The sequence below is a fragment of the Chiloscyllium punctatum genome, chromosome 4, assembly GCF_047496795.1.
Source record: "Chiloscyllium punctatum isolate Juve2018m chromosome 4, sChiPun1.3, whole genome shotgun sequence".
In the NCBI taxonomy this organism is placed as follows: Eukaryota; Metazoa; Chordata; class Chondrichthyes; order Orectolobiformes; family Hemiscylliidae; genus Chiloscyllium; species Chiloscyllium punctatum.
This window is the reverse complement of record NC_092742.1, coordinates 39,709,496-39,728,541: the sequence shown is the minus strand read 5'-3', so window position 1 is coordinate 39,728,541 and position 19,046 is coordinate 39,709,496. Positions and strand designations below refer to the sequence as shown.

The window sequence follows — 19,046 nt, the reverse complement described above, 5'->3', positions numbered from 1 at the left end:
GATAAAAATCTTCCATCGCTAGATGAAGCTTGTACATTCAGCAATCGTAGCTTATAACCATTTAACAATTTTTTCTTCCATTGAAATCTTTATTATTAATGTGATTAGTGAAAGTAACATTTTTCAGAAACACTTTTAAAGCAATTTACTAATGTCCACTTTTTCTCAAAATAGATTTAAAAACTGGTGGTGAAGCCTCCGTATTAATACATTTATGGCTGTTTCCAGTCACTCTTCTTATTGCCATGTTAAGCCATCGAAGGTGACCTTATTATGGCAGAGGCTGTGAAAAGATTCATCAGGCATTGCACAAAGAATGAATCTTTATCTATGGACCTTCGAGAATAATTACCAAAGATTCATCAGCTGATTGCAGACTCAAACTGTACGTGTGATGGTGGAAGGCATCAAGGGGGGGATCAGAAAGGATGCCAGATTTAAACAAAAACAAACAAAAAACTGTATATGTGTAAAGTGGTGAACCCAAGAAAGAGAAGAGCTTTCCATGTTGCTTTAGAGGGATTCAAAAGTACAACTCATCAAGATGGACTCTGAAAGATCTACAGAAATTTTGTCAAAGCACAAAGATCTAGCTAGTTTTATTACAGTTGGACGGAGATGCTTGTCGCCAGGAGACATAATGGTTGGCCAACAAAGGAATTTCCTACTGGAAACAGGGTAAAAGAAGTGCTGACAATTACTTGCCTTCAGAGTTTTCAGCAAAGTATTCGATAACTGTGACTGTCTATTATGCTGTGAATACCTGATCTCTCAACCATCTGTAGCAAACGTTTTATTCCTTTCCCACCTCTTCACTGTTAACTTTGCTGTGCTTTATTATATGTTTGGTGTCTCTGCATGCATTTCTGCCCACTGTATGTGAACTGGGCTCAAATAGTACTGGGCTATATAAGAGTTGCTTGTGGCCACGATAACGCAACTGGTCATCTGTCTGAAGTGAGGAACCTAAATCACCCACTGTTCACGACATGCCATAAAACCAAGTGCCTTCAATTTGGAAAAAAATATATAGAAGAATTGCCTGAATCATTTCAATACAAAACACTTTGCACTGCTAACAATGGAGTGTGTGGAACCTTTTGTATATATGTCGCAGCTGATTCCTACAAATAACAGGCAAGGAAAGCAAACAACCACTGTATCGTTCCTCCAAGAGAAACTCGAGTTACAATCAAAGCCCTTGGACAAGGCATTTAGTTAAAGCCATCAAAGTGGCTTGCAACCTGGGATCCTGTAGAATATTGGGAGCATCACTTTGTACAGTTATTGAGTGCAAATGCGATCACCAGAGCAAAGGTTTCTGGAAATGTGCACAGTGCAGAAGTAGCAAACAGATGATGGATTGAACTTATTTACAGTAATCTCCATTCAGATTGAAAAATAGGCAGTCTGTGTGAAAGCGCTTTAGTGACAAGACAAACTGTGCTGAATCACCTGTGATTTTTAGGCTTGCAAGCATGGAGTTTTCTTTGGGATTGAAGTCTTAACTGAAGACTACAAGAAGGCAACATGCCTCTGCCCCATTATCCAAATCTGTGCCGATTGTTACATCTTATTTTCCTACTTTAACAGGGGTGAAAAATGTAATGTTGCCTTTGGAACTCAAGAAGAAAAGGACAAGGTCACAATCAAGTCACATGAAACACTTCAGACCTTAGCCACGTGGTCTCAAATTGTTCTTGACTACTCTCAAATTGCTGGTTTTAAAATTCTGTGATCCTTTTTGTTTAAATTATTTGATCTTTTAAATTAATTCAAAAAATACTTTTTAGTCTAAAGATTGCATAATTATACACTCTGAAATCCCAAGCATTGACAAAAAAACAACTATATGCAAGAATTTGGATTAGAATTATAAACAAAACTGCATTGGAGAATTTGTGTGATCCAGAGCATTGATATAAAAAGCACAAGATGTAATAGATGATGATGAGGCTTGAACTTTTATTTTAAATTCCATAGAAAATGTGTCCATATTCAAGACAATATGGCTGCCAAGATGATTTTTCATTCGTGTTCAATAAACCTCTTTTCAGGTATGGTGTGACTTATTGCATGTCTGATTGCTCGAATGGGAGATTTTAATTAAAAGGGAGATCTAATGAGATTCTACTACGCCCTTAAACTTGCAAAGTTATATTCTTTCTGCTTGAATTCATTTGCTCATTCCCACAGCCATCCTAAGCCCTGATATGTTGCATTTGATGTGGATTTCTCTGAATCCTTTCTCAAAATCTATTCTTGTGTTATTTAATCTCATTTTTTTCGTTATATCACAGCCTGATTCTTTGTGAAATGGCAAGTTTCTTATTGCCCTGAATCCAACTGTTCACTTGACTCTCGTCTATCATTCCCATTTGCTGTTTTTAACTAAAAACATTGTTTAGTTTACCAAATTCACAAATTGAGCTGAAGTAATAGTATTTTTATTGAGCAATTGCAATAATCATCACTGGCCTCCTTGTTTAAATAGGCTAATAATTTTAGGAAAAGAAAATTTCCTGTTATCTTTGTGTTGTAGATCTGGCTCACTTCAAATATTTTTCTGTCTGCTTTTCTAATAGAAAAATAAACCTTTTTTCTGTTCTCGATCTAGAATTAGCCACAAGAGACTTACAAATTTCAAGCAGAAGCAACTGATGACAAAAATGATAACTGATACAAATACAATACCATGTTTTTTTTGTACAGTCTTTCATTTGATTTCCAGTTGGTGTGGACCACTGCAAGTAGTAACATTGAAGTTGCAGTTATCACTTTTCTCAGGCCATTTATACACCTGTATTAAAAACTGTAAAACTTTACAAGCGTATTGTCTCTTGTTTGAATTTTTGAATGATTTCTCCCAATGTCATAGCAATTTGATTTGAATTTTAAAGCCAGCGAACTGCATTGAGGAAAGAAAACAGCCTCATTCACTTGTGATTGATCAATGTAAACTCCAAGTGTGCCCACTTGAAAGAGATGCTGCAATGTTGCAGGTACTGTGTTTTCTAAAGTGGAGGATGAGAGTGGGCAATTATAAAAATTAGACCAGAATGCACTGCACCTTTTGAAGGTTTCGAACCAGATCACATCCACAAGTGAGGATCTTCTCTGTCTTGTCATCGTCTTCGTCATCGTCACCTTTCAGAGTGGTTTGAGCTGCAAAACGTGTTTACATTAAACCCCAAAATGATAAAGCTTGCTGTTCCTTCTGCCTTGCTGTTCATCAAAAAAACACATCTTTATGTCATCCCAATACTGTTGTTAAAGGTATAAGCTTAAGGAAGGAGATATAAAAGTGGAAAAGCCCATTTTGACCACTTGAAGATAAAAACAGTATTTTTGCAGTGAAATTATCTTTTGGTAGATTTCATTTAGTTTTACTAACACCTCAATATATTGTGGGACTTTTAAAACTCTTCATTGAAAAACCCAAGCACAACTGTTGTGAATTTCTAATAAAAAAATGCAGAGTTCTCAACTTAGATGGGAAAATCTCAAGTTGCTGCATTATATTAAGGATGGGGCATGTATTTCAGCATTTGGCACTGAATCTTTCTTTCCTATTGTGATAAATTCAACAAAGATGAATTTAGATGTATACAAAGGGACAACATTAGAGTTATAAGAGACACTCCAGCTCATACAAACATACTCAATATCTGTGAAGGCTTCTAAGTATTATCATTCTCCATTTTTAACCGAAAGTGCTCCCAAAAGTTAATAACTACTGCTCTCATTGTTTTCACAGTGAGAACTACTGGAATGTAACAGTTACTATTGCTGCTGAAAAACGTATATTTTTACTTATTTTAGGGTGTGGCAATTTTTGCCTCTCAGAATCAGAACAATCTAACAGCATTTTATCTCAGCGTCATTAACAAATATAACATGGTAAAGGTATGTGTAGCCTAATAACTTGTGTCATTTAGTTCAAAATGTGTCTCAAGGTATTCCAAACCTAATCTTTACAGTAATCACTACAATTTCATTTAATTGCCTAGATATTAACAATGGCAAGTGTGTGGTATTTTTGTTAATCTTTGTGGCTTTTACTGAATGATGAGCTGTGACTAAGAGCACAGACTGCTAACCTCATCCATATGCTCTAAAGGTAGACAGCTGTGAAGTAAATACATTGGCTCTGGGACCTATTTTATGTTTGTGAGCCATGAACAACTTATTTCAACATTTGTAACTGTATTTGGGCTCACATACAAATGGTGATATGGTGTTGCATGCATTTTTTTAGCCAGCTTTGCTGAAGTGCATTTGGAAATGAATGGCTACTTATATAATCAAATGTACCAATGATCAGTCTTAGCTGCACATTTCTGTGTAATTATCTGTTTAACTTTACTCACGATTAGTGCGCACCTTTCAGAGAAGAGGATATTTGTAAAGTAGCTGCCATTTTCATCATCAGTCATGCAAGTAATTCTGATTTTTTCAAACACTGCCTTAAAATTCACCACATCCAGTGCATAGCTGTATTTATTAAGACACACATCTGACCACCTGTTTCTTTTGATGTATTTTGCATTATATAGAATTGATGACTGGAAAAGGCACATTGAAAAAGTAGCGCTTCCCAAACATTTTTCCACTGTGAATTCATTCCAAGGTTTTAAAATAGCCAGGACCTCACAATGAGGGCTCTGGGACTTGGGACTTAGGGAGGTATGAGATTGAGGTGGGGCAAAGGGATTTAAAGGGGCTTTGAACTGGAAGCTGCAAGCTAGAGTTTGGGAAGCCCAGCATTGAAGTGTTAGAAGTAGAGTGTAGACAAGTTCACAATTAGCTCCTTTGCTTGTGTATCACATAAACAGGGAAGAATAATTGTGATTTATATTATTAAAAAGCATTTGTCATATAATTATTATCCTTGCATGAAGATGAATTGACTATTAACAGATAGTAGATTTAAACTTTTTTTTCAGCATAAATGGAACAGTTTCTATTACCTTTGAAAATGACCTTTGCTTCACGTAAATTTAGAAAATAACAGTTCACTAACATGACACAATTAATATTAAGCAGTTACTAAGAATTATAATTTATTTTTATATATTTTAGTATTGTTTCTCTGCTGGCTCATTCCATATGCTTCTTAATGGCTACTTAATTTACAAGACAAGTAAAATCTGCGACAGGAAGTGCAATAATTCAGATTTTGAAACCCAATGTCCACACCTACTGCTCTCAGTTCAGGTATAGCATTAGCTATAAGCAGGATTACACTCCCTTTGCTGTCTAACAAACAGACTCTAGCCAAACGTTCATACAGAACTTTTCAGTTTCTTGTATCAGATGACAGCCTCTCAGAGCAAGGCTCTCTGTCCTTTGGGTATGTTTCACTATCGACTAATCGGATGGAATGACCCCAAGCCGATTTGGCAAGAAACTCTTAAAGCTACGAAGTAGTGGAGTCTGGGATCCAATCTATTAGTCAAAGTTGAAGTCAAATTGATTCCAAAAGATGAGATGGTGGTGAGTGAATGCAGTGCATGGCTCAGCTCTGTTTTGTTTTAGGCTCTTTGTGCAATGAAGCTTGAAGAAATCTCAAGGAACAAGCTTGCAAGAGATATTGCTGGAACATTCCTTGGAGCTTCTCCTATTTGCTGCTGTAACCTCAAGTATCACAGGTCAAGAGGTATCTCTGCTCAACATCCAGTGAAATAACAACAGAATGTGAAGGTATTACTGTCACTGGCCCCAATGTGCAGTGCACTGAAAATGAATTTATATACATCATTAAAATAAGATAATTGAAACATCTCTGCAGATATTACTTCCACTTCATGACACTTCCAGCTTAGCTATCTTCCTTGAGTCAATAACACTTAAACTTTTAACTGTGTCCTTTTTAATGTTAATTAGAATTATTGGTAATTGGTTTTCAAAATTAGATTGATCAAAAATTGTTTAATAGTTATCCACTGGTCCAAATATATGGGAGGTATGTTAAGTCAGAAATAACCCAGCATTTATGTAAACAACACAAATAGATTTTTTTTTTGTTCATTCATGGCTCATGGGTATCACTGGTTGGCCAGCCTTTATTGCCTGTCCCTAATTATCCTTGAGAAGGTGGTGGTGAACTGCCTTCTTGAATCATTGCAGTCCTCATGGTAGATCCATAATGCCCTTGGGGAGGGAAATCCAAGATTTTGACACAGCAATAGTAAAGGAATAGCAATATATTTCAAGTCAAGATGCTGAGTGGCTTGGAGGGGAACTTGGAGGTGATAGTGTTCTCATATATCTGCTGGCCTTGTCCTTCAGGGTGGAAGTGATTGGTGTTTTATAAGGTGCTGTCTAAGGATCTTTGGTGAGTTTCTGCAGTGCACCTTGTAAATAGTACAGATTGCTATTACTGAGCATCAGTGGTGGAGGAAGTGGATGTTTGTGGATGTGGTGCCAATCAAGCGGGCTGCTTTGTCTGGATGGTGTCAAGCATTTTAAATATTGTTAGAACTGCAGCTATCCAGGCAAGTGGGGAGTATTTCATCACACTTCTTCAATTACACAGACTTGTGCCTGGTGGGCAGGCTTTGAGGAGTCAGGATGTGGCATACTCACCATATCATTCCTAGCCTTTGATCTGCTCTTGTAGCCACTGTCTTTATGTGGTGAGTCCAGCTGAGGTTTTGCTTAATGGTAACCCCCTGGATGTTGATAGTGAGTGATTCAGTGATGGGACTGCCATTGACTGTCAAGGCGCAATGATTAGATTGTCTCTTCTTATAGATGGTTATGCCTGGCATTTGTGTGGTGCAAATGTTACTTGCCACTTGTCAACCCAAGCCTGGATATTGTCCAAATCCTGTTGAATTTGAGCAGTGTCTGGAGAGTTGCAAGTGGTACTGAACCATTGGTAAACATCCTCACTTCTTACCTTTGGTGAACAGAAGGTAATTGATGAAACAGTTGGAGATGGTTAACCTACAGACACCATTCTGAGGAACTCCTGCAGAATGTCCTGCACTGAGATGACAGACCTCCAGCAACGACAACCATCTTCGTATATGCTAGGTATGACTCCAACCACCGGAGACTTTGACTCCTAAAAGCCATTGATTCCAGTTTTGCTAAGTTGACTTGATGTCACACTCAATCAGATGCAGTATTGATATAAAAGGCTGTCATTTCAGCTCACCTTGAGAATTCAATTGTTTTATTCGAATTTGAACCAAGGCTGTAATTAGGTCAGGAGCTGCTAGTGTAGATGCCAGTGTTACAATTTACTAGAAGAGCTTGACAAGCGAAGCAGCAAGTTCTGGAGCACAAATCTGCTATACTTTTGCTGGAATGTTGTCAGGGTCCATAGACTTTGCAGTATCCAATTCCTCCAATCATGTCTTGTTATCTCATGGAGTGAATCAAATTGGCTGAAGAATGGTTTATGTAATAATAAGGACCACTGGAGGAGGTCAGGATGCCACTTCTGGCTGAAGATTGTTGCAAGAGCTTTAGGCTTATCGTTTGCCCTGATATGCTGGGCTCTTCAATCATTGAGGATTGGAATATTTCCATTCAACTCCTCCACTAAGCTGTTTAATTGTTCACCACCATTCACCAATTGGATATGGCAAGATATCAGAGCTTAGAACTGGTCTGTTGATTATGGGATCACTAAGCCTTGTCTGTCACTTACTGATTATGCTTATTGATAGCTTCAACATGTTTGTACCTGATTTTTAGATATGCCTACTGCTGTTCTTGGCATGCCCTTCTGCACTCTCCAATGAACCAGGGTTGTTCCCCTGGCTTGATAGTAATGGTTAAGTGGGGGATATGCTGGTGGCTGTAAGGTTACAGATTGTGCTGGGATACAGTTCTGCTGTTGCTGATGACTGACTGTGCTTCATAGACACCCAGTCTTGTGGTGTTTGAATTCATTCCCATTTACCGTGGTGATAGTGCCACACAAAATGATGAGGGGTATTCTCAGTGTGAAAGTGGAACTTTGTCACCACAAGAACTGTGCAGTGGTCACTCTTACTATTAATGTCATGGACAGATGCGTCTACAGCTGGCAGATTGGTAAGGATGAGGTCAAGTATGTTTTTCCTTTTTGTTGGTTCCCTCACCACCTGCCGCAGCTGAAGTCTAACAATTACGTCCTTTAAGACCCAACCATCTTGATCAGTAATGTTGCTGCCAATGGTCATTGAAATCACTCACACAGAGGACATTTTTTGCCCTTGCCACCCTCAGTGCTTCCTCCAAATGTGTTTCAACATGGAGGAGTACCGAATCACAGCAGAGGAACAGCAGTACATGGTAACCAGCAGGAGGTTTCCTTGCCCAAGTTTAACCTGAAATTACGAGACTTGCGTTTCTCCAACTTAAACTTGATTTGCCACTCTTCAGCCCGTTGACCTCCCCACCAACCTATTACAATCACCCCTGATATGCATCTACCTATCACCTTCCCAGCTACCTTCACCCCTACACTAACCTCCACCCTCCTTTTTATCTCTAGGCCGCCGCCCCCCCCCACCACCCCCCCCCCCCACATTCCTGATGAAGGGCTTATGTATGAAACATCAACTCTCCTGCTCCTCAGATGCTGCCTGATCTGTTGTGCGTTACTAGCACCACACATTTCGACTCTGATCTCCAGCATCTGCAGTCCTCACTTTCTCCTAGCCCTTTGATATAATTGGTCAAGATCTCTTTGTAATCTGAGATAACTTTCTTTACCATCCACTATACCATCAATTTTGCCATCATCCACAAACTTACTAACCATGTCTTCTATATTCACATCTAAATCATTTATATAAATGACAATCAAAAGTAGACCCAGCATCGATTCCTGTGGAACACCAGTGGTAACAGGCCTCCAGTCCAAAAACACAACCCTCCACAATCACTCTCTATCTCCTGCCTTCAAACCAATTTTGTATCCAATTGGCAAGCTTTTCCTGACTCCCATGTGATCTAACTTTACTGATTAGTTTACATGTGGAACCTTGTCAAAGGCTTTACTAAAGTCCAAGTAAACAATATCTACTGCTCTGCCTCATCGATCTTCTTAGTTACTTCCTCAAAAAACTCAATCAAGTTTGTGAAACATGATTTGCCTCATATAAAACCTTGCCGACTATCCCTAATCAGTCTTTGTCTCTCCAAATGTAGATCAATCCTCTCGTTCAAAACCACCATCAACGACTTACCTACCACCAAAGTCAGACTCACAGGTCAATAGTGCCCAGGCTTCTCCTTACAGCCCAGCATTAGCCACTCTCCAATTCTCCAGCACATCACCTGTAATTATAGATGATGCAAACATTTCTGCAAGGGGCCCCACAATTTCCTCCCCAATTTCCCACAATGTCCTGGGATACACTAGGTCAGGTCCTTGGAGATTCTTTGAAGTAACTATTTCTGCATCTGACGGGGAGAGTTGAGGATCAGGAAACCAGCCCACACATAGGTTGCAAATGGCGCAAGGCCAGAGGAAGTTGATCAATGGGGGGACTGCAACAAGAGCAAGCTGTACATGATGTCCTCTATCAGTTTGGGGCTGGGGTCCTGTCAATATACCCAGGATCTTAGTGTGCATGCTCATCAACACTGTCCAGTGTGCTGTCCCATCATGACTGTCATCTAAGTCCTTGGCAGGATTTCCTGTCTGCAACGTTATGCTCTGCTGAACTGGCAGACAACCAATCTTTTCCTCCTTGGCTTTGCTTTTTTTATTTCCATTTGATTCAATGCATGCAGATCCGAACTCTATGCCAGCATCACAACTACTGGCTGCAAGCATCAGATGAAGTGATGATACCCCATCAATTGGAAACTGCTAATGTCTTCCTGGGTGTGCTGCACCAAGGGAGGCAACAAGATTTGAAAATCTCTCTGAAAATATAAAATCAGAAGGGCGAGATTTGTCTGAGAGAAAGAGGTGGGTGGCAAGTAGATTATTTTAGAGCAAGGTTTTAGTGATAATCCAGACTGGATGTGTGGTGATAAATTCTGAAAAAAGGACTTGAAGGTGAGTTTGTTTAAAGAAAGCTCAAGGAATAACTTATTCGAGGTTCCAGGTTAAAGACAGATTACCTTAAACCTACTGATGTGTTAGAGAAAAGGATTCAGATGTTGGTACTGTACAAAAGTCACAGCTGTGCACTAATCAAGGATTTATCTTAAATTTGTAAGAAGTGTTTGGGGGTTAATGATTTATTAATTGTTTAAAACTCTTTGAATTTAAGTACACATAAATTGTTTTCCTCCATTTTATCTTCACTTCCTTATGCTTAATGAATCTGTTGTATGGTTAAAACAAAATCTGTGTGCATCTATGTGATAGCGTGAGACTATCTCCTTAAATACCAGAAGTCAATAGTGAACAGCAAGATGGGTGAAATGTTACCAGGGTAGGCAGGAATGTGTTTTGAGATTACAATCTGATCAGGCATAATCTTATTGAATGGCAGATCAGTGTCAAGGGGAAGAACATTGTACTGTTGTCCTTTCCTCATATGTTTGTTGGTACCCCTACATTCACTGACCTACACTGGCTCCTGATCAAACAATATACTGATTTTAAAGTTTCCATCTTGTTTTCACATCCTTCCATGATCTTTCCTCTATCTCTATAATCTCTTCCAGTCGTATAAGCTTCCAATATATCTATGCTTCTCATGCTGGCCTCTTCAGCATACCTTACTTTAACTGCTCCACCATTGATGACTGTGCCTTCAGTTGCCTGGATCCCAAAGATCTGGAGGCAAGTGCGATGCAGTTGCACAATGATGATGACATTCGACTATTGATCCAAAGGTTTATGCTAATGCTTCAGGTTCAAATCCCACCATGCAAGCTGAATGATTCTGAATGAATGATTTTTATTGTCACATGTATTTGGGAAAATACGATGAAAAGTGCTTTGTTGCCACAATCCAACACCATTTTAGATTACAAAATGAATAAAAAGAAATTACTCAAATAGAGCTTCATCTTCTGTTCAATTGACAGAAAAATACAAAGGCAGAAACATAAGAAATAATATTCAACTTTGAGTCTTTCCTGTCAAGCACGGTTCCAGGTTTTCTTGCAGTTTCTGGGGTTTCTAGAAGGTGTTCTGGTCTCCGGCCCACAGTTTGTTCCTATTCCAGGTCCAACCGATGCCTAAGAACTTCCCGGCTCCTCTGCTGCTGCCTTACCAGCATTGCCAGGATACCCAATACGGATATTCCAGGAAAGATGCAGTTGGTCAAACCACATAGTTTGAAACAAAATGGTATTTATTTAAAAGGTTACCAAATTAAATACAAACAAAAGAGAACAGAATACTGAATAATGTAATCGATCCAAAAACCCAACAGACTACCCCAACTTAATGATGCTGTTCCCAATACTTGCAGCAATCCCCATAAATACCCCTTGGCACAAAAGGTAAAATCAAACACAGGGTCTTATAGGAGAGAGGTCAGAGAGAGAGAGAACCAGCCTGAAGCTGCTTTTTTGGGGTCCAGCAGCTTTTTCACACTCCTACTAAAATCCAAACCAAACCAGAGTTAGGCCAAGCTGGGAGAACTGGCCAGTCCCCTTTCATTGTACAAGTTTTTTTTTTCAAAATCTTGGAAGCCTCTTATCTGAGGCAATATCTGTTCGTTATAATGAAACTGGCTCAAAAACCCTTCAACATAGACTTTTCGGAGCCTATGTCTTTTCCAACCTTTCTGAGAAAATAACCAAGGACAACTTAACCTTGTTAAAGGAGTAGCTTTGTCACAGGTGGCACAGAGGTACAAAATCATTATAATGTTGTACTTGAAGTCCTCAAAACTCATAAGGTCAGTTATGAACAAAAAAACTTCTTACTCATTATTGCCTCTTGTCACTGATCCACCAACACCGTTCCTACCCACACTCAAACCCACTCACTCAATCAGTGCTGCTGTCTCTTGAAAACCAATTCGAGGAAGCACTGTTGGTGGAAAGGGCACAGAACGTACACTGGATGGGTGGCCTTCAATGTTCATCACCAGTTACACTATCACTGACCAAGCTGGCTGAGTCCAAAAGGACAAAGCTGCTAGATTGGATTTTCAGCAGATGCTGAGGGAACCAACAAGAAAGAAAAGACTAATTGACCTTGTCCTTCCAGATCTACTTGTTTTGGACATATCTGTCTATGACAGTCATGGTAGGCTCACCGCTTGTTGTGGACGTATCTTTCTATGACAGTCATGATAGGCTTACCTCTGCCTTCACATCAAAGATACTTCCAGTGTGTTGGGTGGCACTACCACTATACTGAATGGATAGATTTCAAACAGATCCACCAACTCAAAGTTGGCCATCCATTAGGTGCTATCGGCCATCAGCAGCAGAGTTAGGGAAAAACTCAAACTATAAATTCATTGCCCTGGCAATACTCCAAGCTACCATTACCATCAAGTTAATGAGATCAATGCTACTTCTCTGAAGAGACAGGAGAACATCAGGGACAGCACCAGGTGTACACAAAATGGAGATGTCAACCTAGTGAAGTTACAGGATGACTCGTATGCTAAACAGCATAAGCAGCATGTAAAAAACCTGCTTAAGAAATCCTATGACCAATAGATCAGGTATAAATTCTGCAGTCCTGCCACATCTAGTTGTGAATGATCATGGACAATTAAGCAACTCACTGGAGGAGGAGGAGGAATCCCACACATCAGTGTAAAAGACAAGGCTGAAACATTTGTAGCCATCTTCAGCCAGAAGTGCTGAACAGATGGTGCATTTTTAACCCTCCTGAGCTTACCTAGTATCATGGATATTGGTCTTCAGTCAATTCAATTCACTCCACCTGTCATAAGAAACAGCAGACATAACTGGATACTGCAAAGGTTATGGTCCCTGATGACATTCTGGCAATATTACTGAAGATGTGTTCCTGAACTAGTCACATTTTCTCATCAAGCTGTTCCAATACAGCAATGATACGAACGTCTGCTCAGTGGAAAATGGCCTAGGCATGTCCTATATGCAAAAAGCAGGATGAATCCAATCCAGCTAATTACTGCTCCATCACTTTCCTCTCAAACATCAACAAAGTTATGGAAGTGATCATCAACAGTGCTTTGAAGCAACTGCAGCTCAGTAACAACTTGCTCACCGTTTGCATTCCACCAGGGCCATTCAGCTCCACACTGCATTCTAGCCTTAACTCAAAGATTAAAGTAAGACCTGAACTCAAGAGGTGAGTTAGAGTGATTACCTATTGACATCAAGGCAGCATTTGATCAAATATGGTATTCAGGAACTACAGCAAAACTGGATTCAATGGAAATCAAGGAGAAACTCTCTGTTGACAGGAGTCACACTTCGGAAGTGTGCAAAGGAAGATGGATATGGTCATTGGAAGGCAATCATCCCTGGACATTGTTGAGGGAGCTCACTACGATAGTGTGCTTGAAACAAATAATCTGTTGTAGCTTCCCCCTCTATGCACACTTACAGACAGAAACAAACACAAAAATGGATATTATGAGCAGATAGAAAGACTGGGGAGGTAGTACAGTGGCTCGTGTACACAGACTTTGCTGAGGTGAATCTTCATTGATCAGAATTCTACCTCTCAATCTTCCTTCTTCAGGTATTTTCACTTCTTTGCAGAAGGTACAGGATACCTGGATTGCATTTATAAAGATTCCTGACTGATTAGTTACAAGTCACAACTTACAGCAACTGATGAGGAGAATGAATTGGTTCTCTTCAAACAGGAGTTGCCTGTTCCTGCGGAGAAACAATTGATCTTTCTGTTTTGGAGGTCAAATGGGTTCTGACCTGAACATTCACTCCCCAGGCTGTTCAGCCAGCACATAGTTTTAGCCAGGAAAGAGACCTTTGCCATCAGTAACTGGACACCACTTCACAGACCCAGCAGCTACCTATTGCTGGCCAAGTTTCTATTTGTGCACCACCCCCGGCTCAAATTTGTCCACAACTAGATTTTCCCCACTGCCTGAACTAACAGCTGTATAAACAACACTGACAATAATTATCAGGTAACTTGCTTTTATAATGTTCAGCTTTCCTTCAACAATCTTTGGCTTTTAGTACAGCTCTTTCCCCCTTTCAGTTCAGAAAAATACAGACGTACAGTCTTTACATTCTGCAGCAAAACCTGGATAACATTCAGGCTTGGGCTAATATTCACACCAGTGCTGAAAAATGTGTTGCTGGAAAAGTGCAGCAGCTCAGGCATTATCCAAGGAGCAGGAAAATCGACGTTTCGGGCATAAGCCCTTCTTCAGGAATGAAGAAAGTGTGCCAAGCAGGCTAAGATAAAAGGTAGGGAGGAGGGACTTGGGGGAGGGGCATTGGGAATGCGATAGGTGGAAGGAGGTTAAGGTGAGGGTGATAGGCCGGAGAGGGAGTGGGGGCGGAGAGGTCGGGAAGAAGATTGCAGGTCAAGAAGGCGGTGCTGAGTCCGAGGGTTGGGATTGAGATGAGGTGGGTGGAGGGGAAATGAGGAAACTGGAGAAATCTGCATTCATTCCTCATGGTTGGAGGGTTCCTTTGCGGAAGATGAGGCGCTCTTCCTCCAGGCGTCGTGTTGCCATGGTCTGACAATGGAAGAGTGCAAGGACCTGCATGTCCTTGGTGGAGTGGGAGGGGGAGTTAAAGTGTTCAGCCACGGTTGGTCCAGGTGTCCCAGAGGTGTTCTCTGAAATGTTCCGCAAGTAGGCGGCCTGTCTCCCCAATGTACAGGAGGCCACATCGGGTGCAGCGGATGCAGTAAATGATGTGTGTGGAGATGGAGGTGAATTTGTGATGGATATGGAAGGATCCCTTGGGGCCTTGGAGGGAAGTGAGGGGGGAGGTGTGGGTGCAAGTTTTGTATTTCTTGCGGTTGCAGGGGAAGGTGCTGGGAGTGGAGGTTGGGTTGATGGGGGGGTGTGGACCTGACGAGGGAGTCGCGGAGGGAGTGGGCATTCCGGAATGCTGATAGGGGAGGGGAGGGAAATATATCCTTGGTGGTGGGGTCTGTTTGGAGGTGGTGGAAATTACGAAGGATGATACGATGTAGCTGGAGGTTGGTGGGGTGGTAGGTGGTAGGTTCTGTCCTGGTGGCGATTGGAGGGGAGGGGTTCAAGGGCGGACGAGTGGGATGTGGAGGAGATGCTGTGGAGAGCATCGTCAACCACGTCTGAGGGGAATTGCAGTCTTTGAAGAAAGAGGCCATCTGGGTTGTTAGGTACTAGAATTGGTCCTCCTGGGAGCAGATGCGGCGGAGGTGAAGGAATTGGGAATATCGGATGACGTTTTTACAGGGGGCAGGGTGGGAAGAGGTGTAATCTAGGTAGCTGGGGGCGTCGGTCGGTTTACAGTAAATGTCAGTGTTGAGTCAGTCGCTCGAGATAGAAATGGAGAGGTCTAGGAAGGGGAGGGAGGAGTCTGAGACGGTCCAGGTAAATTTGAGGTTGGGGTGGAAGGTGTTAGTAGAGTGGATGAACTGTTCAACCTCCTCGTGGGAGCACGAGGTAGCGCCAATACAGTCATCGATGTAGCGGAGGAAAAGGTGGGGTGCGGTGCCAGTGTAGCTGCGGAAGATGGACTGTTCCACATATCCGACGAAGAGGCAGGCATAGCTGGGGCCCATGTGGGTGCCCATGGCTACTCCTTTGGTTTGGAGGAAGTGGGAGGATTGGAAAGAGAAGTTGTTCAGAGTGACGACCAGCTCAGTCGAAGGAGGGTGTCAGTGGAAGGGTACTGGTTGGTTCGGTGGGAAAGGAAGAAACGGAGGGCTTTGAGGCCTTCGTGATGGGGGATGGAGGTGTACAGGGACTGGATATCCATGGTGAAGATAAGGCATTGGGGGCAGGGGAAGCGAAAATCATGGAGGAGGTGGAGGGCGTGGGTGATGTCCCGAACGTAGGTGGGGAGCTCTTGAACTAAGGGGAACAGGACCGTGTCGAGGTGTGCAGAGATGAGTTCGGTGGGGCAGGAGCAGGATGAGATAATGGGTCGGCCGGGGCAGTCGGGTTTCTGGATTTTGGGCAGGATAGAAACGGGCGGTACGGGGTTGTGGGACTATGAGGTTGGAGGTGGTAGATAGGAGATCCCCTGAGGTGATGTGGTTATGGATGGTCTGGGAGATGATGGTCTGGTGGTGGGAGGTGGGGTCATGGTCAAGGGGGCAGTAGGAGGAGGTGTTTAGCCTCAGCGGTGTAAAGATCGGTGCGCCAAACTACCACCGCACCTCCCTTGTCTGCCGGTTTGATAGTGAGGTTGGGGTTGGAACGGTGGGAGTGGAGGGCTGCGCGTTGTGAGGGTGAGAGGTTGGAGTGGGTGAGAGGAGTGGAGAGATTGAGGCAGTTAATGTCGTGGCGGCAGTTGGCTATGAAGAGATCGATGGCAGGTAAGAGGCCAGCATGGGGTGTCCAGGTGGATGGGTGTGTTGGAGGCGGGAGAAGGGGTCGTCAGAGGGTGGGCAAGAATCCTGGTTGAAGAAATAGGTGCGGAGGCGAAGTCTCGCCGCATGTTGAAGTCATTAATCTGGGAGCGTAGGGGGATGAAGGTGAGGCCTCGGCTGAGGACTGATCTTTCATCCTCAGAGAGGGGGAGGTCTGGAGGGATAGTGAAAATACGACAGGGCTGGGAGCTAGGACCTGGTGTGGGGGGTGGAGCTGGAAGTTGGGGCGGGGTTAGGACTGGGGGCGGGGTTAGGCGTGGGGGCAGAGTTGGGCGTGGGGCGGAGATCGGCGTGGGGGCGGAGATTGGCGCGGGGCGGAGACGCATGCGGCATGGTCGTTGTGCAGGTGAGTGACGTCACTGGGGGCGGAAGTAGATGCGGCAACGGCAACTCCGGGGGCGGAAGTGGCTGTGGCGGCAACAGAAACAGTGTTGTTCCCGGTGGCTGTGGACCCCGTGGAGGCCACGAATCTGTCAGCGATGGTCTTCCTGGCGATCGTGGCGGCGGTTGTCTGGGCGGCGATCGCGGCGGCTGCATGGTCGGTGGGGGCAGAAGTGACGTCATGGTTCACGGCAGCAGTTGCTGCAGCGGCCGTGTGGTTAATGGTGCCCGAGCAGTTCCAGAGGCCAATGGAAGATACTGGAATGGTTGAGGAATCCGGAGTGTGGGGGTAAGTACATGAACATTTTTGGTACTTACTGTCTTTAATTTCCGATATGGCTAGGAAGAACTGTTTGTTTAGTGTATGGATTCTTCTGTGGATGAAGAAGAGTAGAGGTCCTTTGCAGGTCTGTGAAAGTGTTGTCCTGAGCTGGGATAGGGCTGACTGCAGGGAATGTAGGTAGCGGCCCCGGCTGCAAGCGTGAAGCAGAGGATCCAGAGGGAGGTCTGTTGCTGGAGGCTTTGGATTTGTTGTAGGTACTGGTTGTCCTGGTTGGGTCCAAATTTTGTTGGTCTGAATGTAGTCCGGACACCATCCCATATTCCCAATTCCGTCGCGTCCGCTGCATCTGCTCCCAGGAGGACCAATTCCAATACCGAACAGCCCAGATGGCCTCCTTCAAAGACTGCAGTTTCCCTCAGACGTGGTTGACGATGCTCTCCACCGCATCTCCTCCACTTCCCGCTCCTCTGCCCTTGAACCCCGTCCCTCCAATTGCCACCAGGACAGAACCCCACTGGTCCTCGCCTACCACGCCACCAACCTCCAGATACATCGTATCATCCTTCGTCATTTCCGCCACCTCAATTGCCCTGTGGCTGAACACTTTAACTCCCCCTCCCACTCCGCCAAGGACATGCAGGTCCTTGGCCTCCTCCATCGCTAGACCATGGCAACACGACGCCTGGAGCAAGAGCACCTCACCTTCCGCATAGGTTGCAGATTTCTCCAGCTTCCTCATTTCGCCTCCACCCACCTCATCTCAATCCCAACCCTCGGACTCAGCACCGCCTTCTTGACCTGCAATCTTCTTCCTGACCTCTCCGCCCCCACCCCCACTCCGGCCTATCACCCTCATCTTAACCTCCTTCCATCTATCGCATTCCCAATGCCCCTCACCCAAGTCCCTCCTCCCTACCTTTTATCTTAGCCTGCTTGGCACACTTTCCTCATTCCTGAAGAAGGGCTTATGCCCGAAACGTCGATTCTTCTACTCCTTGGATGCTGCCTGACCTGCTGCACTTTTCCAGCAACACATTTTTCAGCTCTGATCTCCAGCATCTGCAGTCCTCACTTTCTCCTAATATTCACACCACTCAAGTACTAGACAGTGACCACCTCCAACAAGAATGGACCTAACCATCTCCCCTTGAATCCCAATGGCAATCATTGAATTTCCAAATATCATAACCTGGGGTTACCATTTTTTGACCAAAAGCTGAACTATACTAGCGGTCTAAATACTGTGGTCACATGAGCAGATCAGAGGCTAGGAATTTTTTTGGTAACTCATTTCCTGATTTACCAAAACCAATTCATCATGTAAAAGGCATATTGAAGGTTCGATATCAATCTAAGTTGTTGCTAAAAATGGTATGGTCTCAATGCTCTTTTATAGCTAACTCAATTTTTGAGAAAACCATGTAGTGGGGACAGTCAGTCAGGTATGACAATGGGTGAAGCCCATACATCGAATCTAATTCAATGCATTGAGCAGCATCAGAGGTTGATAATTCGGTGGGTGTCAGATATGATATCTAGACGCATTAACTAAATTTGACAATCCATATCTGGTCATTAAACATCATCTGACATTGCTACCCAGGCCTCACAGCTATGCTCTGGCACTCCCCTGCCTGTTCCTACTCTCTGTGGATAGCCTGGGGTCAGAGTAGAAGAGCATGGTGCTGGAAAAGCACAGCCGGTCAGGCAGCATCTGAGGAGGAGGAGAATCGACATTTCAAACATAAACTCTTCATCAGGTCAAATTATCCTGCCTCCTAGAAAACTGTCACCTTTTGAGGTCTTACATTTGTCTTATTTACAGGGAAAATGCAGGAAAGTGGACATGAGGAAGGTCAGATTAGCCATGATCTTATTGAATTACAGAGTAGGCTTGAGGGCTGAAACAGCCTACTCCTGTTCTATTTCTTATGGTCTTATGTCTGACAT

General features: G+C 43.2%; 1 protein-coding gene across 3 annotated transcripts in view; it reads left to right on the top strand.

Moving 5' to 3' along the window:
* The window catches only part of mdga2a (MAM domain containing glycosylphosphatidylinositol anchor 2a), a 908,723-nt gene extending 905,926 nt beyond the window's left edge, over positions 1 to 2,797 (top strand). For 2 of the 3 annotated variants that reach the window (XM_072568467.1, XM_072568464.1), the window contains one exon: positions 175 to 2,797. In XM_072568467.1, the coding sequence (XP_072424568.1) occupies positions 175 to 266 (92 nt within the window). In that variant the 3' untranslated portion in view covers positions 267 to 2,797. The remainder of the gene's footprint in view (positions 1 to 174) is intronic. The other variant, XM_072568466.1, reaches the window with a different exon arrangement.
* The last annotated feature ends 16,249 nt before the right edge of the window (positions 2,798 to 19,046 follow it).